Genomic DNA, 25,199 nt, shown 5'->3' with positions numbered 1-25,199 from the left:
GTTAAAAAATAGATTTTCGCCAAAAATCCTCTTTGGCTCCTCAGCTGCCATGGTAAACAAGGTTAGCCTACCGGTGACTGAAGTCTCACATGTGAGTCAAGAGCGAAGTGATTGACATGACCAGGCTACCGTAGCCATGGCTTGGATTCGTTAGCAAACATTGCCCCCTGTGGTATTTGCATGTTACATGACATTATCACAAGCATAATGTTGTGGCCTGCCCAGAAAAACGTTGGTTCTAATAATAGCCCCGGCCACTATTAAAGACCGGCCTTTATTTACCTCCGCCGACAGCGAGCCCGGCCAATGTTAGAGACCCGGCCGCTAATGGAATACAGGCCAATATTAGAGGATTTACGGTAGTTATGTTAAAAACTACTAAAATTATTAAGGGCCGTTTCACACTAAACTTCTCCTTCCATTGACTTCACACACATGTGAAATTGTGACACGAAACACAAGATCAAGTGAATTTCACTGCGAGAAAGAACACAAATGTTTGCAGTAAAGCGGAGTAGATTGTAAATTTGTACATTTTGGAATGATTATTATTATTTGTAATACATGTTTGTAAAAAATACGCACAAAATTCAGGTCAAATTCTGGTAAAATTGTTACAAATTGTAAACCATATATAAAATAAATATTTAAAATATTTAAAATTATTATTAAAATATTTAAATGGAGTTTCACCTGATGTTAACAATCAATATGAAACCTTTTACTGACCATTTGAATAAAAAAAACAGAAACCTTTGCAGCCATTTCATAGTTGAACTGTTTATCTAAAAGTGATGAAGTGCTTGAATGTTTCTAACATGAATGTTCTTCAGCATCATGAATGAATGAAGAATAAACACCAACCTCTTTGTTCTTCAGGATCTTCAGTGTGTTTCATTCTGCAGGGTTCTGGATCACTCATCTTCTCACTGTCCTCTTTAATAAACTCAGTCTGATGCTCGTCTTCCCTTGTATCTGATGGGAATTTACAGCATTTAATGGATAATTGCAGTGGGAGGAGCTTCACTGATGATGAATTGCAGTGGGAGGAGCTTCACTGATGATGAATTACAGTGGGAGGAGCTTCACTGATGATGTGACTGCTGTGGGAGGAGCTTCACTGATGATGGCGCTGATCTGCCAAAATCTAAAAAAAATATAAGTTACTGAGTGATTTTGTTGTTTTGTTTTGTTTTTTGCTTATGGACAACAGAATATAATAATGTACATTCTCCCAAATATAAATAATGATAAGAAAGAGTTATAAGCATAAACAGAAGTAAATCTACAGATCTTCATCAGAGCAAAGAATGCAAAAGAAGTGCTGCTTCAGGGTGTCAAATCTCTGTGCTCTTTGGTTGGGATACATAAAATCTGAGAACTAAAGAACTCCAAGGCACTCGAAGTAAGTAGAAAAGAGTTAAAAAGCCTTTATTTCATTCATGGCTTAAGCATTAAAATTGGTGACAGATCCACCTACGCTTTACGGCTTTACATGCCTTCGTCAGGGTGTGTGTAACCTAGTGCTGGGCGGTATACCGGTTCATAGGTGCTGGAGCAAACTGCTCGTGTTGCCGCCTTTGGTGACAATTTTAGCCCGACAGCAATTGCATAAAATGGTTAAAGGTGAGGTCATCCATCTTCCCCGTAACGTAACACCAGAGCACTGCTGTTTACCCTCACCACGCCTCGCAGTTGCTGCTTAGAAGTGCAACATTGTAAAGGGTCCGTCTGAAACAGTGTCGTGCAGCATAACGTTCATTCCGTAATTAAATACATCGGTATGGCGGTCTTAGCACGTCTTGGAATATCCGGCAGAGCTACCAACTCTCACGCATTCACCGTGAGTAGGGCTGCAACTAACGATTATTTAGATAATCGATTAATCGGACGATTATTTTTTCGATTAACCGATTAATCGGATCAAAAGTTTTTTTTTTTAACAATTCAATTTGATTTTTTGCTTATTAGAACTAAATAAAACCCTAAATCAGGATATTTATGTGTAAAAGTGTACTTTAAAAAGTGCAAAAGCCACACATTGAGTTTTACTAATATAATCTTTAATTTTTACATTTTAAACCTTAAAACACAAAAGTTTGTCCAGTTTTTAAACAGTAAAACTTATTTAAATATCCAAAATATAAATAAACTAAACAAAATATTGAGTTGTGCTGCTCATATAAACTTCACATTTTGAAATTAGGACACAAACATGTTTGTAATAAGATATTAAGCAGCAGATTTTGAATTCCAATGTAGAATGCGGTCTGTTATTTCTTCAACAGACCGCTGCGACATAACGTTATAACACACCGTTGCCATGAAAAACAGAGCGTTGCTGTGGACGAAGGATTCTAACCGTAGAGACGGAACGGACCATTTTCTTTAGTGGAAGCAATACAATAATTTTTAAATCAATAAACTCCTTTATAAATCAATATTTTGTGTCAAATTATTGATTTATTTGGTGGGTAGCCATGTAATAAGCGGGATGTAGAGCGAGGCGGTTGAAATAGGGAATACAACCCCGACAGGCTGATCGGGATCCCGACGCGAAGCTCTACATTATCCCTTATTTACATAGTAACGTTAGATAAATGCTATAAAAACAGAGAGCGGAATGGCAGTAACGTTAACTTACGCAGCAAGCTAACAGGCTTGATTAAAAGGAAAAGAAAAATGATGCATTAGTGCACAAGTATTCGCTGAAAACCACTGACTACAGTGACTAAAAAATTGATCTGTCATTTCTCCGATTACTCTGCCATTTCACGTGTGACTGTGTTGTCATGAAAGTGACGTCATCAGTAACGCTCCCCGTGACGTGAGCAGACCAACTAATCGACAATGACATTCGTTGACAACGATTTTCATAATCGATTATCAATTTTATCGATTAGTTGTTGCAGCCCTAACCGTGAGACACACGCAATTGACACTTTTCACACGCTCTCAAGCCACACATCCATTTTCTCACGCACAAAAATCGGGAAGACTAGACAGAGCAGGTTACTTATGATATAAAAAAATCTCAGCTCTCAGATTCTGACACTTTTATTACCTGTCTTTAGCACCCCGTACATTCACGAAGTGCATGGACACGGCTCTCGCTCCCCTGAGAGGGCAGGGAGTGCGAATTTTAAACTATCTGGACGATTGGCTGATTTTAGCACAGTCAGAGGCCGAACTCATCCGCCACAGAACAGTGCTTCTCAGCCACCTAGAAGGCCTGGGGCTTACGGTCAACTGGACCAAGAGCTCGCTAGTGCCCAGTCAATCAACCTCTTTTCTGGGTTTGGATCTGGACACTGTAGCGATGACGGCCCGCCTGTCGACACAGCGCGCGCGTTGCATTCGACACCTGGCCGCATCCTTCCGGCCGGGCAGCACCGCACCTCTCAAAACATTTCAGAGGTTGCTGGGTTGTATGGCCTCAGCTGCAGCAGTGCTTCAGCTGGGTCTCTTACGAATGCGCCCGCTACAACGCTGGCTGAATGCCCGAGTGCCTCACAGAGCATGGGCTCCCGGCGGGATCCGAATCAGAGTGACTCAGAGCTGCGTTTCAGCACTGAAGCCCTGGTTAGCGGCCGACTGGTATTAGCGGGGAGTGACAATGGGAGCTATCTCACACCGCAAGCTATCTCGACGGACGCTTCCACCTCAGGTTGGGGCGCTCTTTTCGAGGGCAAACCGGTTTTTGGCCTGTGGTCAGACCAGGAAAAATGCCTCCACATAAACTGTTTGGAGATGATAGTGGCCGAGAACGCGCTCAAGCGCTTCCTCCCATTCATACAGGATCACCATGTGCTAGTCCACTCGGACAACATGTCCGTGGTATCCTATGTGAACCGACAGGGCGGTGTCAGATCCAGGAATCTGTGCAAGCTGACATAACGCCTTTTCGTGTGGGCTTACCGCTCGCTGCGCTCGCTGAGAGCCACGCATGTGCCGGGCCACCTGAATGTCGGTCCAGACAGACTGTCCAGGGACAACATTCCCCCGGGAGAATGGTCCCTGCACTCCCAGACAGTCCAGTTTCTCTGGCGCCTATTCGGCAGAACGGAGATCGACCTCTTTGCGTCGAAAGACAACGCTCACTGCCCGAAATATTACTCGAAAAGCGAGGACGCGCTGTCCCAGACATGGCCCAGCCTCCCGCTGTATGCTTTTCCTCCGATCTCCCTGTTGCCACAGGTCATTTCGAGGATCAGAGAAACGCACCACTCAGTGCTTCTGATAGCCCCGTGCTGGGAGAACCAAACTTGGTACCCAAAGCTAGTGAGGCTGTCGCACTCATCCCCATGGCCGATCCCGGTGAGAAAGGATCTCCTCTCCCAAGCCGGTGGATCGATCTGGCATCCCCATCCAGAGCGTTGGTCTCTGCATGCATGGGTGATCAAAGGATACCCGTTGACCTGTCAGAAGGGGTCGTGAACACGATCACACAGTCTAGAGCCCCCTCTACGAGACGGCTCTACGCGTCTAAATGGTCAGTGTTTTCCAAATGGTGTGCTACTAAAAGCTTGGATCCACGAGCATGCGGGGTCCCGCGGGTGCTCTCCTTCCTACAAGAGCTGTTGGAAAAGGGCAGGTCCCCTTCCACGCTCAAAGTATATGTGGCGGCTATTGCAGCGTTCGTGGAGACGACGCGCGGCCGGGCAATAGGAAGGAATGAGCTCATTATCTGCTTCCTCAGAGGAGCTAGACGGATGAACCCCCCGCGGCCCCCCTCGGTTCCTTTTTTGGGATCTGTCCTTGGTCCTGGGGGCCCTGAAGGCTTTTCCCTTTGAACCGCTCGAATCCGTGGATTTAACCCTCTGGGGACCAAAAACGCGCCCGCGCGTTTTGCTCGGTTTTTTTTTTAGCAATAAAAAATAAACACAAAATGCTCTGTTAATTTTGATCTTTCATTTTCGTGTAATACATCAATCGATCCTGTTCAGTTTTTATTTTTTTTCTGTATACTCACAATAAAAATAAAGTGTTTTGCTTTTTGACAAATAAAGAAAAACTAACATGATGCTATTTCTGCCTTCTCTCTGTCAGTAAACTCCCATTTGAAACGCGTTCGAAAATGATCTATAACTCCGCGAAAATTCAGTCAAACAGGGAAACAGACCCACGGGCATAAAGCTTGAGATCGCAGCTTTTAAATGAAGTAATTTATATAAAAAACAAATATTATCAGCTTCTGTAATCTGTATAAAAAGAGAGCGACTCCAGTCGAGCTCATTACGAGATGATTCACAGTAATTTGACCACGCCCCGGAGAGCGCGTGCTATTCAAACGCAAATTCTGAGAACCATTTCAGTCTGTGAAACGCCCCCACATCAGCTGTAAACAAAGAGGCATAATATAGCCTACCTTATAGAGAAAATTTTCCGTGCTGATATGAGGAGCAGATCCCGCTGAGGAGTGAGGTAGGCTAAGTTATCCTTTCTCAAGTGTTAATGTGGAATAACGTTATGGAATAACGTTAGTGTAGGCCTATGTAAACAAAAAGATGAATCGCGTTTCTATAATATGAATCGCGTTTCTGTGAGATGAATGAAGGGTACATATTTGTAAAGACTGTTTAGCCTAAATATGAATCGCGTTTCTGTGAGATGAATGAAGGGTACATATTTGTAAAGACTGTTTAGCCTAAATATGAATCGCGTTTCTGTGAGATGAATGAAGGGTAGGCTACATATTTGTAAAGACTGTTTAGCCTAAATATGAATCGCGTTTCTGTGAGATGAATGAAGGGTACATATTTGTAAAGACTGTTTAGCCTAAATATGAATCGCGCGTCTGTGTGTGAAAGAATAAACTGCTTTGCTATAGCCTACTGAGATGAGTAAAAATCGACTGAAATATGTTGAAATAAAATGTATTTATATAAGCAACGTATTAAACTGCAAATTAAGTGTAGGCCTATGTAAACAAAAAGATGAATCGCGTTTCTATAATATGAATCGCGTTTCTGTGAGATGAATGAAGGGTACATATTTGTAAAGACTGTTTAGCCTAAATATGAATCGCGTTTCTGTGAGATGAATGAAGGGTAGGCTACATATTTGTAAAGACTGTTTAGCCTAAATATGAATCGCGTTTCTGTGAGATGAATGAAGGGTAGGCTACATATTTGTAAAGACTGTTTAGCCTAAATATGAATCGCGGTTCTGTGAGATGAATGAAGGGTACATATTTGTAAAGACTGTTTAGCCTAAATATGAATCGCGCGTCTGTGTGTGAAAGAATAAACTGCTTTGCTAGAGCCTACTGAGATGAGTAAAAATCGACTGAAATATGTTGAAATAAAATGTATTTGTATAAGCAACGTATTAAACTGCAAATTAACATTTATAGGCTATGCCCTAATATTTCATAAAAACAACGTTACAGTCAGGCGAAGTATGAAAGACAACATTTTGTTGACTAGATTTGGGTACAGTTTTTACTGTAGAATATACTGTCACATCAAATAAGCTTTTCTGCTCATATAAAATACTATTTTGTCAAAAATAAAGTCATAGACTAAGATGTTCCAATGGTGGCTATATTCAAACTAATGAATACATATGATAAAATGTAGGCCTATAATCTTTTTTTTTTTTTTTTTTACAAAGAAAGAGTACTTTTTTGCAGAAATATTGCTGAAATTGTAATTATTGTTGTAATTGTAACCTTTTTAATAAAATAGCAAAACATATTTACAAGATAGATGTAAGCAAAATCTTAAATGGTCAATATAAGTCTTCTTCTAAATATATATTTTGTCCTTGCATTGTGGCTCAGTCAGTGTCACACCTGAATGAATGGCTAATTATGCAGAGTCATTATGCAGAGTGGGTGGGACTAAGGTGTAAACTACTCCTCCCCCTCGCATATTGGCTTTCCAAGCAAAACCTGTTTTACACCATTTAAATCAATGTATTTTTTTTTGTGAACGATAAAGCAAGACTATTTTCACATAATTTTGAAGCTAGAACTCGAAGAGAAAACATCCATTAGTCAAAAGTCTTGTGGGCACATATTTTGTATGAGTTTTGTGGTCTTATTTCAGCAACTTTCATTTTTATTTTTTTAAATAACCACGCATAAACATTATTCTCTTAAAAATACAAACATCTACATACATGTTGCTCGCATATTATGGTAGGCCTGTTTGTGCTATATAGAGTGAATTTACACCTTTGCCATTAACAGGTTTATAAATAACTGAAAAAAGCACAAATGTCAGAGCATGTCAGAACATCTCAAGGGCCCCAAAAACAGCTTGGTCCCCAGAGGGTTAAAGTACCTGTCGCTTAAAACCGTTTTTCTGATAGCTCTGTCTTCAGTTAAACGTGTGGGGGATTTGCACGCGCTATCTGTTAGCCCTGCATGTCTTGAGTTCGGACCGAACGACTCTAAAGTCATTCTCAGACCGAGACACGGTTACATCCCCAAAGCGATTGGAACCCCTTTTAGGGCACAAGTCATTTCCCTTTCGGCTCTGCCAGCATCCGACAATGGGGACAGTGAAAACCCCCTATGCCCTGTTAGGGCGCTGAGAGTTTACATCACGCGCTCCGCCGCTTTCAGGCGTTCAGAGCAGCTCTTTGTTTCCTTCGGCGGACGCACCAAGGGTCTCGCCGCCTCGAAACAGAGCCTGTCCAGGTGGATAGTGGACGCGATTGCAGCAGCTTATGCCTCCAAACACCTGCAGTGCCCTCTGGGTATCAGAGCCCACTCTACTAGAGGCATGGCCTCGTCGTGGGCCTGGTCCAGTGGAATTTCTATCCACGATATTTGTATGGCAGCGGGCTGGGCCTCCCCATCAACATTCGTGAGGTTTTATAACCTGGAAGTTCCCGCCTTACAGGCAAAATTATTGTCAGTATAAGTGACATGTATGCTCTGCCCAGTCTCTCATGTGCAGACTACGTTCACATGCTAACGATACTTCTGGTATATACTTAGGGTGAAGTGTTTTTATACTCAGACCGGCTGGGCCGCTCTGTTTCTCATTCCCCTCTACGCGCTGTTTTACCGGTGCTGGCCCGCGCTGCTGGCCGCCCGTATTCCACTATGTAGCGCGGGGGTTTATTCTCTTCATGAAAGACCGACTATGTCGCTCTTTTCTTACCCTAATGAGTGCTTATGTACTGTGTGGCCTCGCTCTGCCGGCCCTACTGTTTTGCACTACTATATGCTTATAGACCGGCCGCGCCGCTCTATCTTATAGACTGAGTGAAGTGCTTTGTGCTGTGCTGGCCCGTCTCTCCGACCGGCCACATATTCCAGCAGTATGTTTTCCCCGGTCTCCCTGGGATTCATGGGCTGGATGCTCGGCGCACACGGCGTTGACAAAGGGTTCCCGATGCGTAAGCAACTTACGCAATGCGAGAGAACCTCTCGTAAGAGAACGTACTCGGTTACCAATGTAACCTCGGTTCTCTCTAGAAGAGGGAACGAGTATTGCGTAACTTGCCGTGTCGCGCCACGAGCTTTTGCGCTTCAGACTGCGAAAACCAGATATTTAGCCTGTGAGCGCTGGTTATATACACGCTGGCCACACCCATTCTGACGGTTAGAAGGGTGTGGAGGGCGCGAAGCGCCCTCATTGGAGGCCGCGTATCAGAGCACTCACTGATAGGCTTAAGCAGTTGCCGCCGAGCAGCCAATGAGCACGCTTATACAGCCTGCCTAGGTCTGCCGGCTGCCGCACTGCGTTGACAATGAATACAAAATTAAGGATAATTTTTGGCTTCAGATCTCGAAGAAAGACTTTCCCGATGCGTAAGCAACTTACGCAATACTTGTTCCCTCTTCTAGAGAGAACCGAGGTTACATTGGTACGTCTTACAATACAGATTTAATATCAACTTTGCTATTTTTAATAAACTTGTAGCCTAAATGGCAAATACATTTTAAAAATGCCATATATCCCCCCCAAAACTGCACAACTGTAGAGTAAAACATTAATTTAAAAAAGTGATAAAAAATGCATCTTAAAACTAACATGACTGTTACAAAATGTAACAGTCTGGGGCCTCTGGAGAACTCAGAACAACTGCTTACATTAAGTTTAAGGTAAAAATAACTGCCATCTTACTCCTATGCAATTAGATAAACTGTTCATTCACTACATCACTTTACCTCTGTCTTTATCCCCTTTTATCCTCTTCTCTTCTTTTTGGCACGGTATCTATCACAGACTATAATGCTAATTTATAACGTGTCATGTAAATTCGGCCATGCGTCACAATCAGGAAACTTTCACCTTGTCTAGACCGACCTGGCGCGAGCTGCCAGGCTCGTTTCTACAGGAGAACCTGAGTGTGTTAAGTGCCCTCAAACAAAAGCAGTGTCTACATTGGATGCGGCGTCGTGCACGCTACACAACAAATTACCAACAACTGATCGCGCGCGCGCGCTCTGTTTCTGACGCACTTCAAGCACTTGCCACTTGCTGGGCGGGGGAAGATTGATGTGCCGGACTTTTTGGCGCCCCTATGGATGAGTGGCGCCCCTAGCATTTGCCTTTTCCGCCTATGCTGCGGGCCGACCCTGCCTATATTAAAATATTAAACATCAATATTTCAATATATTATTCTTTTTCAATAATCAATCAACATAATCAATTTAACAGATTATTATTATTATTATTATTATTATTATTTTACTAATTATCAAAACAAAATATAGTCCTACAAAGCTATTATTACCAGAGCATGTGATCACAGCAGGTCATTTTACCATTGTTGCGAAGCATGACTATACCAGCTCACCAAACAGAAGTTACGTTAATTTCACGTTACTTGAGTGGACTTTACTTTTCCAGTGTTTGGTACATGATTGAAGCCTTTGGGCCGTTAAAGACAGAGCCGCCGACACACACACACACACACGGAACGGAGAGCGCGCCGCTGCTGGGCCGTTAACGACACAAACACACACACAAACGCACGCGGAGCACAGAGCGCGACGCACATACCGAGCAGAAAAGACCCGCTCATGAAAGCTGCGCGAGAATGAAACCTGATCGCCAAACACGGAGGGGCGGGACGGCATATTTCGGCCTTTTTAATAGCAGACGCAACAGGAAATCATTAAAACGAGGCAAAAAAAAGGTGCTGCGTTAATTGCGTTATTTTCTTTTAATGCCTTCAAATTAATCGCAAAGATTAACGCGTTAATTCCCCCAGCCCTAATATAAATAAATATATATATATACCTAAAGGATTATTAGGAACACCTGTTCAATTTCTTATTAATGAAATTATCTAATCAACCAATCACATGGCAGTTGCTTCAATGCATTTAGGGGTGTGGTCCTGGTCAATACAATCTCCTGAACTCCAAACTGAATGTCAGAATGGGAAAGAAAGGTGATTTAAGCAATTTTGAGCGTGGCATGGTTGTTGGTGCCAGACGGGCCGGTCTGAGTATTTCACAATCTGCTCAGTTACTGGGATTTTCACGCACAACCATTTCTAGGGTTTACAAAGAATGGTGTGAAAAGGGAAAATCATCCAGTATGCGGCAGTCCTGTGGGCGAAAATGCCTTGTTGATGCTAGAGGTCAGAGGAGAATGGGCCGACTGATTCAAGCTGATAGAAGAGCAACTTCGACTCAAATAACCACTTGATACAACCGAGGTATGCAGCAAAGCATTTGTGAAGCCACAACACGCACAACCTTGAGGCGGATGGGCTACAACAGCAGAAGACCCCACCGGGTACCACTCATCTCCACTACATATAGGAAAAAGAGGCTACAATTTGCACGAGCTCACCAAAATTGGACAGTTGAAGACTGGAAAAATGTTGCCTGGTCTGATGAGTCTCGATTTCTGTTGAGACATTCAGATGGTAGAGTCAGAATTTGGCGTAAACAGAATGAGAACATGGATCCATCATGCCTTGTTACTAGGGCTGAACGATATTCTGTTTTAACATTGCCGCGATGTGAAGGGTAGTAGCACCCATAGTGTATTAAGAGAACGGTAGCACCAGGGTAGCACACAGTAAACACAAGTTTGTTGTATGGCTTTTTGCTGGGGTGACATACATGTTCCGCGTGACTGCATAGTGATTGGTTCGCTGTGCCGCAGCTCACCGCGCTCATCACTCACAGCCAACATTCACTGGCAATCCTATAGCTAAAAATGGGCGACGAAGAGGATCCGCCGGAAAAAAAAAAACAGTCAAAATCAGCTATTTGGGACTATTTCGTCTACAAAAAGGAGAATGTTGACCAAAAAGAGGTACTTTGATGGAGTGTTATAAAGTTGTGGATGGTTGTCTTTTTAAAAAAAGTATTTTATTTTTCGTGTTAGCATTTATGAGGAATAAACAATTTTATGTGACAGTTCTCAATTACGGATGCGACCGTTATGAAAGCGGCACTAAAAGACTGCTTTAAAAGTTTCACAGAGACCTCAAACAGAAAGCACAAAGCCTTTCTTTAAAGCGAATTTCGTTTTGTGTAAATTGTATCTTAAAGGTATAGTGGAGGATCTTTCCGAATTTTAGATAAGACCCGCCCTCTCCACTTTTTGAATAAGTTTGATTGATTCACCAGAATGATTGACAATTAGGAGGACCAATAGTATAGGTGATCCACCCGGAAGTAAAAAATCCTCCGCTATACCTTTAATTCTAATTAGTGTTTCATTATCCAATTTCCTGGATTTAATAAACAAGAATTAAATATAGCAGACATAATCATGACACAGAGGCGCCAGCGCCTGTACTGGAGCTTAACCTATCGTCCATGAACCGAAACTCAGCGTATAAGGTAGTCTACTTGCCTCACACACCTAAAAAAAAAAAAAAAAAAAAAAAAAAGAAGAAATATATCAATTATCTACAGAAATCTTTACTTTTAAACAGAACCATTCAAAACAAAAAAAAACTATGTAATCCGTATGAAAAGTGCATTTCTCTCCTGCGCGATCACTACTGCGAAGATCACGAGTCAGTATTGTCAACTTCATCTTTACAGAAAACACTTGTTTATTAATAAACAATTAAAATGTCTCATTGTAATATTTTACATATTCATAATCATTACTTTTGCTGGTTCTTTGTGACAGCTTTTAGGTGCCATTTACATGAACGCGTCACTGCATCAGCACAGAGAGAGAGAGAGAGAGAGAGAGAAGAATATATATTTTTTACTTATTTTGAGGAATTATAGCCTAATAAACAACAAACATCCGTTAAGAGCACCGCCACGTTGGATTGCGTAGAACGTTCACCGAATTCTGACAGAAATATGTTCTAATATTGGAATAAAATATTAAGTGGCATTTTTGTCACTAGTAATGAAGCTTGCTTATTAGTGAAATTATTAATATCATGGAATGGTAATTATTGACTTTAGCCTGGATTGATGGCTCGCAATATCGCAATATATATCATTGGGAATTTATTTTATTTTTTTCAATATCGTGCAGCCGTACTTGTTACCACTGTGCAGGCTGGTGGTGGTGGTGTAATGGTGTCGGGGATGTTTTCTTGGCACACTTTAGGCCCCTTAGTGCAATTGGGCATCGTTTAAATGCCACGGCCTACCTGAGCATTGTTTCTGACCATGTCCATCCCTTTATGACCACCATGTACCCATCCTCTGATGGCTACTTCCAGCAGGATAATGCACCATGTCACAAAACTCGAATCATTTCAAATTGGTTTCTTGAACATGACAATGAGTTCACTGTACTAAAATGGCCCCCACAGTCACCAGATCTCAACCCAATAGAGCATCTTTGGGATGTGGTGGAATAGGAGCTTCGTGCCCTGGATGTGCATCCCACAAATCTCCATCAACTGCAAGATGCTATCCTATCAATATGGGCCAACATTTCTAAAGAATGCTTTCAGCACCTTGTTGAATCAATGCCACGTAGAATTAAGGCCGTTCTGAAGGCGAAAGGGGGTCAAACACAGTATTAGTATGGTGTTCCTAATAATCCTTTAGGTGAGTGTATATAATATATTCCATTCTCTTTACTCTTCAGTATAACACATAAATATTTTTAAACTGTAGTCTTAAATCTTCGGTCTACTCTTATAGTGCTAATTTAAAAATGTTAAATTAATACGTTGGTTTGCCAAGTATAAGTTTTCCTACACTTTGAAGCATTTAGTTTTACAAATGGGGACAATCTTTGAAAGATGAACAAATCATGGTTTTGGTCATCACATTGAAAAATAACATTAAAACTGGATAATATTTAAAAAATTCAAAAAAAAAAAGTGTGGATGACTTTAAAGTCCTTGATAAGTGCTTGAATTTTACTCTCAAAAGGATGTACAAACCCTGAAAAGAATAATGTAAAAACATTTGTCTATTTCTGCCACAATACCATGGTTACAGTTAGAATTACTACATTAAATCCCTTAAAACTGGATACTATTTTAAAAAATTGAAGAGCGGAAAAAAGTGTGAAGGAATAGAAAGTTCTTGATAAGTGCTTGAATTTTACTCTCAAAATGATGTACAAACCTTGAAATGAATAATGTATATATATATTTGTCTAATGTTTGTCTATTTCTGCCACAATACCATGGTTACAGTTAGCATTACAACAGTGAATATTGGTGATTTGTAGACTTAAAAGCCTTATAACTTAAAACTTCATGAACTTGTTCGTTCAAGGCACAATGTTTCTCCTGGCTTCCAAGTCAGTGCCCATGATTTACTCACCCACAAGTCATCCTAGGTGTGTATGAGATTCTTCTTTTATACAAATACTATCGGAGTTATATTAAAAATGTGTCCTGGCTCTTCAAAGCTTTATAATGGATTATAATGAATTTCCATTTACTTGCAGACTAGAGCCCTGTATAGTGCTTTATTTCTGCTTTACATGAGTGCCACCTACTGTCAGAGAGCGCACTGATCTGAACTGACAAATTACAGATTCCTGTTGATTGAACACGAGTTAATAGATACCAATTAATCAACTAAATGTCCTGTGCTCACCAGACACCAGCTATAGGTGGAGAGGAGAGATTTGGCAGAAGAGACTTTGTTGCTCAGCACATGAAAATAAACTACTTACTGTGATTTCTTGATTGTGTCGCTTCAGGTGACTTTTAAAAGAGAAACTCTTTCCACACTGATCACACGTGTGCGGCTTCTCTCCAGTGTGGATCCTCTCATGTGTTTTCAAATGTGTTGATCGACTGAATCTCTTGTCACAGTGTGAACACTTGTAAGGTTTTTCTCCAGTGTGAATTCTCTGGTGCTGTTTTAAACAGTTTGTTGTAGTAAAAGTCTTCCCACACTCAAAGCACATGTACTGTCTCACACCAGTATGAATTTTCTCATGTCTATGTAAATTACTCAGCTGTGAAAAACTCTTTCCACACACAGAACATGAATGCGGCTTCTCCTTCGTATGAACTCTCAGGTGTGACTTCAGGTGTGATGCACAGATAAATGTTTTGCCGCATTGATCACATGAGAACGGCTTCTCTCCAGTGTGGATCCTCATGTGTCGCTTCAGTTGACTTATAAAAGCAAAACTCTGTCCACACTGATCACACGCATGCGGCATCTCTCCAGTGTGGATCATCTCATGTGATTTCAGATATGATGAGTGATTGAATCTCTTGTCACAGTGTGAACACTTGTAAGGTTTTTCTCCAGTGTGAATTCTCTGGTGCAGTTTTAAACGTTCAGATGTAGTAAAAGTCTTCTCACACTCAAAGCACATGTACTCTCTCACACCAGTGTGAATTTTCTCATGTGCATGTAAAGTATACAGCCGTGAAAAACTCTTTCCACACACAGAACATGAATGCGGCTTCTCCTTCGTATGAACTGTCAGGTGTCTCTTCAGGTCTGATGCCCCATTAAATGTTTTGCCACACTGATCACATGTGAACGGCTTCTCTCCGGTGTGGGTCCTCATGTGACTTTCAAGGTTTGTTGATTGTGTGAAACTCTTTCCACACTGAATGCAGGTGAAAGATTTCTTGTCTCTTCTTTTCTTTAAAAATGTCTTTTTAGTCTTTGAGCGACTCAAAGGTTTTCCTCCAGGTTTGACGTGATGTTCCTCCTCCACTTCACCCAGTTCTTCACTCTCCTTCTTCACTTCACTCAGTTCTTCACTCTCCTTCTTCACTTCACTCAGTTCTTCACTCTCCTCCTTCACTTCACTCAGTTCTTCACTCTCCTCCATCACTTCACTCAGTTCTTCTCTCTCCTCCTTCACTTCACTCAGTTCTTCACTCTCCTCCTTCACTTCACTCAGTTCTTCTCTCTCCTCCTTCACTTCCATCAGGTCTGACATGAAAGAAAAATGTATTAAATTCAATTTTCAGTACATCAAAATAATTCCATGAGAGAAATATAAAGTGAAAGGAAATGAAAGTGAGCCCTAAAGTAATAGTAGAAAGTAGACAACTGTTATAAAACTGTTATGCCTTTTTATAAATTGATTATTTGTACTTGAAACTTTCCATGAATGAGGTAAATATATCTGACACACTCAGTGCTGAATCATCAACGCTGTTATCAACGTTACTGTAAGAAAAATGTTCCAAATTCCTGGTAATGTTCTTGCAAAATTGGGAACCAGATATAAAATAAATGTAAAACAAAACTGTTAAAATAGTATTTAGCTTGATCTGATGTTGAAAATCAATATAAAAAATGTCTCTAACCTCCCTTTACTGACCATTTGTTGAAGAAAAACCCAGAACATTTTTGACTGTTTATCTAAAAGTGATGAAGTGCTTGAATGTTTCTAACATGAACGTTCTTCAGCATCATGAATGAATGAAGAATAAACACCAACCTCTTTGTTCTTCAGAATCTTCAGTGTGTTTCATTCTGCAGGGTTCTGGATCACTCATGTTCTCACTGTCCTCTTTAATAAACTCAGTCTTTGCAGATTTCAGCTCTTCCTGATGCTCTGATGCTCGTCTGCACTTGTAACTGATGGAAATTTACAGCATTTATTGGAGAATTGCAGTGGGAGGAGCTTCACTGACCATGTGACTGATGTGGGAGGAGCTTCACTGATGATGCAATTGGTGTGGGAGGAGCTGATCTGCCCAAAATCTAAAATATATCAGTTACTGAGTTTGTTTTTATACTAAATGACACTTCTATGCAGCAAATAAATGGCACTTCTAAAATATTATGATCATTTGCAGAATGCATTTTTATAAATTGATTATACAGTGCTATGCATAAGTTTAGGCAACCATGCTAAAGTTGACTAAAAAGAGGAATAAAAAATCATATTTTGCAAATTTAACTTAATGCCTTATTTTAAAAAATTAGGAAAAATCCAACCTTTAAGGACACCAATTTTCTTTGTGAATGAATAATGTATCGTAAATAAATAAATGTTCTTCCTTAAAAAACAGGGTGCATAAGTTTGGGCACCACTATGTTAAATTCCCATAGAGGCAGGCAGATTTTTATTTTTAAGTATTTTTTTTTTTTTTTTTTTAGGATACTATGCATCCTGATAAAGTTCCCTTGGCCTTTGGAATTAAAATAGCCCCACATCATCACATAGCCTTCACTATACCTAGAGATTGGCATGATTTTATTTCAGTTAGCCTAATAGCTAGTTTGATTTGCATTGAGAGATGATCTTATGGAAAGTACTCCATGCCAATCTCTAGGTATGGTGAAGGCTATGTGATGATGTGGGGCTATTTTAATTCCAAAGGCCAAGGGAACTTTATCAGGATGCATAGTATCCTAAAAAAAAAAAAAAAAAAAATACTTAAAAATAAAAATCTGCCTGCCTCTATGGGAATTTAACATAGTGGTGCCCAAACTTATGCACCCTGTTTTTTAAGGAAGAACATTTATTTATTTACGATACATTATTCATTCACAAAGAAAATTGGTGTCCTTAAAGGTTGGATTTTTCCTAATTTTTTAAAATAAGGCATTAAGTTAAATTTGCAAAATATGATTTTTTATTCCTCTTTTTAGTCAACTTTAGCATGGTTGCCTAAACGTATGCATAGCACTGTATGTCCTTGAAACTTTCCATGAATGAGGTAAATTTATCTTCCAATTATTATTTTTAAAACATTATCGAATCTGAATCCAGGCACGAATCCCATTGTTGCCATATTTTGACTCAAGCTTTGAGATCGATATTTAGCCTATTTTACTAAAAACATTTTGAATTATTAACGGCTGTTCACACTCGACTTTTCTTTGCACTGACTTCCATTCATATGCATGTGAAAGTGGGACACCAGAAACATAAGCTCAAGTGAAAAACCCTTTGAGAAATAACAATCCATTCATTATTTGTATTGCTAATCCTAACATTATTCTGTTTCTGCATTAACATACAGCTATATAGAAATAAAGAAAAGAATATAAATAATTATTCTGTTCTTCTGTATATTCTGTCGGGCTGTAAAACAGCACTGACACGGTCGGCTCAGATGGCGGCACGACCAAGTGCTCAGGAAGCTGGCGGAGGTGCTGGAGAAAAGTCAACAGGAGGCAAACAACCAGAGTCCATCAGAGAGCCGATGCAGGATCCACTTCATTAGGCAGGGGGAACACGCAATGCATACCAGCAAGAGACAACCCGTCAAGTTATTAAAATCAGGGGCGGTGTGGACGATGGAAGTAGACTTGGGAAGGCAGCTCCAGGTCCCACAGGAGATATGCAGCACCACCCTAAGACCAGATGTGGTGCTGTGGTCTGCAGCTGTGAAGTCAGTAAAACTGATCGAGCTGACAGTGCCATGGGAGGAGGGACTGGAAGCTGCCTATGAGAGAAAGAAGGCAAAGTATGCAGATCTGGTTGCAGAGTGCAGGGAAAGTGGATGGAGTGTGAGGCTGTACCCGGTGGAGGTGGGAGCCAGAGGCTTTGTGGGCAGATCAACATCACGTCTGCTCAAGGACCTGGGACTACGGGGAGCCACACTGAGCAGATGCACCAAAGAGCTCTCCGAGGAAGCTGAGAAAGCAAGCCACTGCCTCTGGCTGAAACGACGAGACAAGGCTTGGGGTAGTGTTGTCACGGTACCAAAATTTCAGTATTCGGTACCAATACCAGTGAAAATCCACGGTTCTCGGTACCAATTTCGGTACCAAAGCTTAATTTAGATTAAATTTACATATATTAAAGTGTATATCACAGTTACAAAGATGGAAACTGTAGTATTAAAAACACTTTAGAATAAGATTCCATTTGTTAGAGGGCCCAATGACGTGACGTGCAATTTTGATGTCCAAACCCCTTTATGAAGTCAAAATAAGGAAATGTTTAATAAAAAGCACATTTATTGAATCAATTGATCTCTGTTTATCAAATGATATAAACATATATTAAGGGTATTACAAAGTGTAAGAATTATTAGACATTATAGTCACATAATGTCATACCGGATAACTGTCCGGACCTTAGAGTGACATAAAAAAAAGCCAAACAAACTGTAAAAAATCGAATAAACCCTAACATCTCCTCCACAGGCATTATTGTATGAGTCTTGACAACAATATATTTAAAGATTACAAAGAATATGACATCCAGTTAATTGTTATGCTTTGGAGCATTCTGTCCCAAAACTGGCTGTCAGCCAATGTCATACGGGATAACAAGCAAACTGGAGCAATTTTATTGTGAATTTTATTTTGACACGATGTGAGACAGCATGTTACACAATCAGGAAGACCCTGATGGACCCCCAAACAATGGTGAAAGGTAAGATTGTCTTTCATAAAATGTGTTTAACTCACCCTTTTTCTTCACTAGCACACTATGTAGTAAAATCCTGTGTCATATGGGATAACGCTAAAATAACATATATAATGTGGATTTTATGTAAATATGTTTATTTAGCATGAATTTACATATTTGGAAGTTGAAGGTAAAGGTTGCAGATTTCTATAGGTAGCCAAAAATACTGCCTGATAAAGATTTAAACTGAGTTTTGTCATACCGGATAACAATTTTGTCATATAGGATAACAGTTACTTTCTGTTTGACAATATATTATTATACAGTTTTCAGCTTTAATTTGTATAATTTCCATTAAAATTGTGATATTAACATATCATTAACATTGTTTAGTTAAATATTAGCAAATTATATAATTCATATTAATATTCAATTACAATTACACTTAATTATTGTCCAACCTGTCATATTGGGGAATCAGCCCCTTTAAGTCTATAAAAATGTAGTGTTCATTTAATGAAACTAATGAAATTTAGTGATTCAAGGTACTTCAACCCATTAATAAGATTTTTCTTTATAAATATGTTGTTCAATTACATGCTTTTGTAAATTTGTTGTTCAAATAAATGATGTTCAGTGAAATGAGTGAAGGTCGCCTACTTTAACCCTTTACATTATTTATGAATATTGATGTAGAGTGACTATGATCATCAATAAAATGATTCACGGTACTTTTCAGTACTAAATTAAACCTAATGTTGAAAAGTTGTGCTGTTCTGATATTCATAAACATGAAAAAAAATTTTAAATGTATTTGTATACTTGCCAAATCTGGGAAGAAACCACACTGAGTTTGTGTGTAACAGTTTACACACTGAAAACCACATCTGTATTTCTTTACAGTGGAGCCTAATTAATTTCCTTGGAAAAACATTGCATAACATAAACATTAATTATTTATGAACATTATTAAGTGTTGTAAAAATGACAATTCATGTGTTAACTTATATGGTGTCATACAGAGTAACAACTTAAGTCAGGCGGGATAACGCTGTTTTTTCCCATTGAAATGAATTATTTCACTTCATGGAGTTGAGGAAACAATAATAACATGATACCAAGTCCTGTAAAACATTTTCAGACATTTCACATTTTAAATCACATTGCAGTGTTAAAATGTGGGTAAAGAACTTGAACAAGTAGGGTCACGTTTAAAGAAATCACAATATAATGAGAAAAAATTGTTGTGCAAAACATTTTTTTCTGTGCTCCAAATATTGTTTACTGCATCACTTTATATATTCATTAAGTATTATTGATTTGAAAAGTTTTAATATCGTAATATTTAGAAAATGCATTAACGTTATCCCGTATGACATTTTGACTGGTGTCGTCACATGATTCTCAGTTAAACCGCTTAAAATACATTGTTTAAAATTGAGATTTTAGTAATAAGTAAAAAACACCCCCATAAAGATAATAACTACTTTGATGTGCAGTTTTAACCTTTTTGAATTTTTTATCAGTTGAAAACCTTATTTGTCACTGGCCCAGAGAACATTAGATAAAATGACCTAACAATAAACAATAGTTATATACTGTCACCATTATTCTCCTTTAGGGGTTAATTTAAAAATACATTTTTAAAATCAAAAGTTAACATTATTTCTGTTAACATTATTTAATGCACAATGAATGAAGTGAACAAAGATGACCAATCAAGTGTTTGTATTAAATAACATTCACAAACATTAATTCATGTTGTAAAATATATTGTTCACTCTGTGTTATGTTAGATAACGCATTAAGTGATGTTAATGAATGGTATCTTATTGTAGCGTTACCAAACTATACAATATATAGTTTTATTTGACTTGACTGTACTTTTATTTAATCCAAAACTGCATTCATATTTAATTTTAAAAGGGCTTTTTAAACCTGCTAAGAGTTATCCAGCCAAGAATAAGACTAGAACTGCTTTTCTGACGGACTGAGTTTCCGTGGGTGTCTGGATTGTGCTGGAGGCTGGTCGCTTCTTTCCATCCGCAGAGTCCATTTGAAAACACTACCGATTGCCGCTGCTTACTAATAATGGCTGCCGTGCCGTACGGATGTAAGCCCAAGTAGACGAGAACGCGCATGACGTCACATTTTGTGAATTTTCGCGCCGATTCAGGCCTGAGTCCTCCACACACAATTGAGCCTACAGGCTGATAGAGGCAACCGTGGTGGACAGTCAAGGTGTCATTCTTTTTATTAGATCATGGTTGGCTCATACATGTACAAATGAAAACTCTATCTTAAAGATTTTTTTAAGTAAAGACCTACACATAGCCCCTTTAATGACGGCTTTTTAATTTCTCATCTCCATAAACATATCTAGTAGTAAAGCTAATGAAAGGGCTAGAAATCAATTAATTCTTTGCTAATAGCCTACTTCCTCGTCATCATGGAGAGTGCAGTTCGCTCCACTTTCTCCTTTACACAAGCGCTTGTTCTCCCGTGGCGACTGTCGTTGCTATGCATCCATGAACATAGGCGCGCCACTTCTATTATGAGCGCGCTTGCCGCGCGCCTTTTGAAATAACGTATCTGCACGCGCAAAAACATCAGCACCACATCAGCAGCAGCACCGCCGATCGCCATCAGCGCTTTAATGAAGAGGACGCAACTGCACGCGCTTCGGGCATGCACGCGCATTAAGTACCGGGTTTGAGAAAATGTTTAAAAAATGTTTAAAAACAATTTAGTACCGACTTGGTACCGAAGTACCGGGCCTTTTGACAACACTAGCTTGGGGTGTAACATCTAATTAGGTTTTGCTGCAGGGGGTGTCAGGGAGACGTCCCTGTTCACTGCCCCGCCACCATGAGACATTCTGGGTTAAGGGGCGAAACGTCAATGAGCGGTGGTCCCTAGCTGAAGACCCTGCAGCAAAACCGTGCGGTATGCGGACAGGTTTAGGCCTGCCTCAGAGAAGAGGACGCCTCTGCCATGCATAGTCCATCAAAGGCACCGTTGGAGGTGCGACAGGCCTATGGCCCAGCTAAAAGACCATCTCGCTGTAATGAATAAAGGATACATGATAAAAGCCTGTAAAACTGCCCTACTGAAAGACAATACTGTTATTTCTCACACTATGACATGGATAAAACATCAATAACACACAAAATGACACTCATCTTCCTCAACCACTACAGATTACAGCAGCATAATAATGTCCAGATCAATCTAAATATAGTTTGATCTTATAGGCTAATAACTACATTAATTACTACACAGTAAATTTGAAATCCGGAAATCAACACCAATATACTACTTAATTTCAACACTTTAAAAGTGTAAATATGGGAACAACCCTCAAAATGTTAGTTTGACACTTTCAAGAGTGTTGCCTCTCGCAACACCGACACAGAGTTACAACATGAACACTAAGAGAGTAAAATATGAACACCAATTCTGCATTACCTACTTTAAAGAACTGTAAAATACACTGACAAATCATGTAATCAAAAAAAAAAAAAAAAAAAAATCACTTTGAAATAAACACTTCACTTTATATTACTCTTTCAAAACAATCCAGAAATGTTAATTGTAACCTTAGTCTGGGATCATAAAAGTGTTTTTTCTCAAAGCAGTCATTAAAATAATAACATTTTATATGTGCAGAAACTGAAAATGATCAGATAAAGATCACCACAAAGCACTATTGTTCCAAGAGTAAAACGCTATTCATATTTATTAGTATTGATTTAATGTCTCACGTGGCTCATTATAGGCTCAATGTAAAGCATTTAGCAGTATCTTTTCCTTTAATAAAAGCATTGCTATGTTTTTAAAATTAGTTTAATATTATAAAAATATTAAAATTGCAGCTTAATAACATTTAGATTTTTAAATCATTTTAATCAAACACTGGTGAAACAACCACTTATGTCTGTAATGGTGACTTGATAGCTAGGACTGTAACTGTAGCTAGTTGAGTATTAGGTGACCACTGTGGTGCATCGGTAAGAATGCAATCGAATGCTCTAATGCTCTTCAGTGGATTTATTGACAGCCAGCAGATGATTATCTGTCTTCGTGAGTGTACAGTATTTGTGGTTCTACAATAAACAATACAAAGAAAAATATCAGCATTAAACGACAGTGCTGACATGATGCAATAATTAAAGCTAATAAATGGTAATTAGTACAACTTTCCCTTCAAGTAACTTTAACTGCTTATATCAAATAACCAAATAATATACCAGATAACACACATTAGCTCCTTATTAAATTAAACAACAGCCTTTTACTGCTGGGTCTCAGTAACAGCAACCCAAAAAACATAGTTCTCTATTACACAACCATTGTAAACACTCCGATAATAACAATAAATCTCAGGTGAGTACACACATAAACACAATAGTAGTGTGTAACACTAGTAATACTATGCATTAGCATAATGCTAGCGAACTTTATGCTAACATACTGCATTGCAAATGAGTATCCCAGAATAGACAACACTCATAAAAATCCTAAGGCACCAAAACACACATATGTAAACATTTACACCAGGGTACTCACATGTCTCTGAACGCACACATGCACAGATAACGACACAGACGACAACTATGCACTTCAGAAATATCTACGATGTGCTGCACGTGGTCACTCTCACTACTAACTCAAAACGAGACCTCAGTCAGCGCAAACAGATGTCCTTTCGGTGACCGCGAAACGAAAGCGCTGATTGGCTAATCCCCGTTACCCCGAACATAAATAGCAAGTCCTTCTTTACAATCCCTAGTGAAAAAAAAAGTATACTTTATTGTATTTGTAATATATTCCCTGTTTTAATAGTACATTGCAAATATACTAATAAAAAATGTACTATTTTTAAATATACAAAAAGTATATTAGCAGCATACTTTTGACTATTTTCACAATACAATTTTTAACACACTTAATTTAAAAATAATTGTAATTTAGTATATTTTCTAAAAAATATATTTTACAAAAATATACTTGAAGTGAATGTTCTGTTTATTTTTTTTTTAAGTATATTTATTTGCACTTTTCTTAAATATATTTTATGAATATTTTTTAACTATGTGCTGAAAATGATCATTGTAACAATGCATTGAAAGTACACACTGTAAAAACTAAAGGAGCCTCAAATATCCTGTCGGATACTCAAGGAACTTCAAAATGTAATTTAGGTGCCTCTAAGATCTTTCTCCTATAGTAGGGTTACTGGAGGAGCATTGACAATCTTTGAGGTTCTTGCTGGAACGTATGGGATCCTTTAAGCACTTTGTATTTAGTTCAGAGGTTCTGGAGTCACCATTTCATTACCACGAGACCTCAAAGTGCTTTGGGGGAAAATAGAGGAACTTGAATGCGATAAAAGGGTTATTGGAAGATCTTTTAACATTTAAGTGGTTCCTGGAAGATCTCTTATGTTAAAGCCAGCATCTGGAGGAACCCAATGGTTCAGTGAGGCCAGAATAAGATTATTATTATCCTATTATTATTATTATTATTATAGGCTACTTAAGTTTGATTCAGTATACATACCCAGGTTAAAAGACATACTATTAAATGTATTAAAAATGTACTTGAGTGTTTTTAGTAGGCCTACATTACAAATATAGCCTACTTTAATGCATTTTTTTATACATTTAACAGAACGTATTTTCACCTGGGTTACATTTATTTAGTATAGGCCTATTTTATTGATTAATTTAAACCTTAAACAACAACACTAAATAATAATAATAATAATAATAATAATAATAATAATAATAATAATAATATGAAGAAGAAAAACCAGGAGGAGAAAAGTTTTATTCTGTCACGAAACGTCTGCTATTCCTCTGCTGTCGTCGCTTCAGTGATGGCTCTCCTCATCAAAGCTTCCGCCGTTTGTTCGGCTCTCCGTTACAAGGTTTGTAAACTCGCCAAATAAATATAAATACAGAGTGTACTCACTATCAAACACACACACATATATAAGCTAAATGTAGGCTATTATATTACCACGTTTTTACAGTGTTTACCACTTGTTATCTGGTATGAAGGTTTTGGCCGCGATGCTAACTACGTTGATCTAATGAACAAATGGAAATTACTGACTTATTGTCTTAGATTGATTTAGTCATTCAATTCAACATATTCTGTACAACTGTGTCTTCAAATTGCTGATATAGCCTATAATTTAGCTGATTCCTGTTGTCGTCATTGGCATTTGTTATGAATAACAAAAGCAGGTTAATACAGTTTGGTCTGTTTTTGTTTAACGTTAGCCTAACTTAACGTTATTACAGGTGTCCTCTTTCTTTCAAATACCATTTTAAAGCCATTAACTGGTCAATAAATATTATGTTGTGAATAATCAGCTTTGTTATTTTGTTACTACCAGTACATTTCTAAAATAATCTGAACATTTCAGTGGCAACATTGAATTACAGTAATTTACCTGCACCACATGCAAGTACTTTATTACTATGAACTTTCTCTGTGAAATTGTATTGTTTGACTGTGTACTTGTGT

General features: G+C 38.8%; 1 protein-coding gene across 3 annotated transcripts in view; it reads right to left on the bottom strand.

Annotated features, from left to right (window-relative positions):
* LOC311291246 (uncharacterized protein) overlaps positions 1–23,561 on the bottom strand; it is a 31,779-nt gene extending 8,218 nt beyond the window's left edge. Inside the window, exons 1-3 of one of the 3 annotated variants that reach the window (XM_084410168.1) lie at positions 23,232–23,561; positions 14,046–15,274; positions 865–1,147 (exon numbers count right to left, since the gene is read on the bottom strand). In XM_084410168.1, coding sequence (XP_084266294.1) covers positions 1,118–1,147; positions 14,046–15,269 — 1,254 coding nt within the window. In that variant the 5' untranslated portion in view covers positions 15,270–15,274; positions 23,232–23,561 and the 3' untranslated portion in view covers positions 865–1,117. Of the gene's footprint in view, positions 1–864; positions 1,148–14,045; positions 15,275–15,788; positions 17,199–23,231 lie in introns of those variants that run through there. The other 2 variants (XM_084410167.1, XM_084410169.1) reach the window with 2 other exon arrangements.
* Between the last annotated feature and the right edge of the window lie 1,638 nt (positions 23,562–25,199).

This window comes from Rutilus rutilus (genome assembly GCF_951802725.1).
Source record: "Rutilus rutilus genome assembly, chromosome: 1".
Lineage (NCBI taxonomy): Eukaryota > Metazoa > Chordata > Actinopteri > Cypriniformes > Leuciscidae > Rutilus > Rutilus rutilus.
The sequence above is the reverse complement of the archived record's forward strand: the minus strand, read 5'-3'. Positions and strand labels throughout refer to the sequence as shown.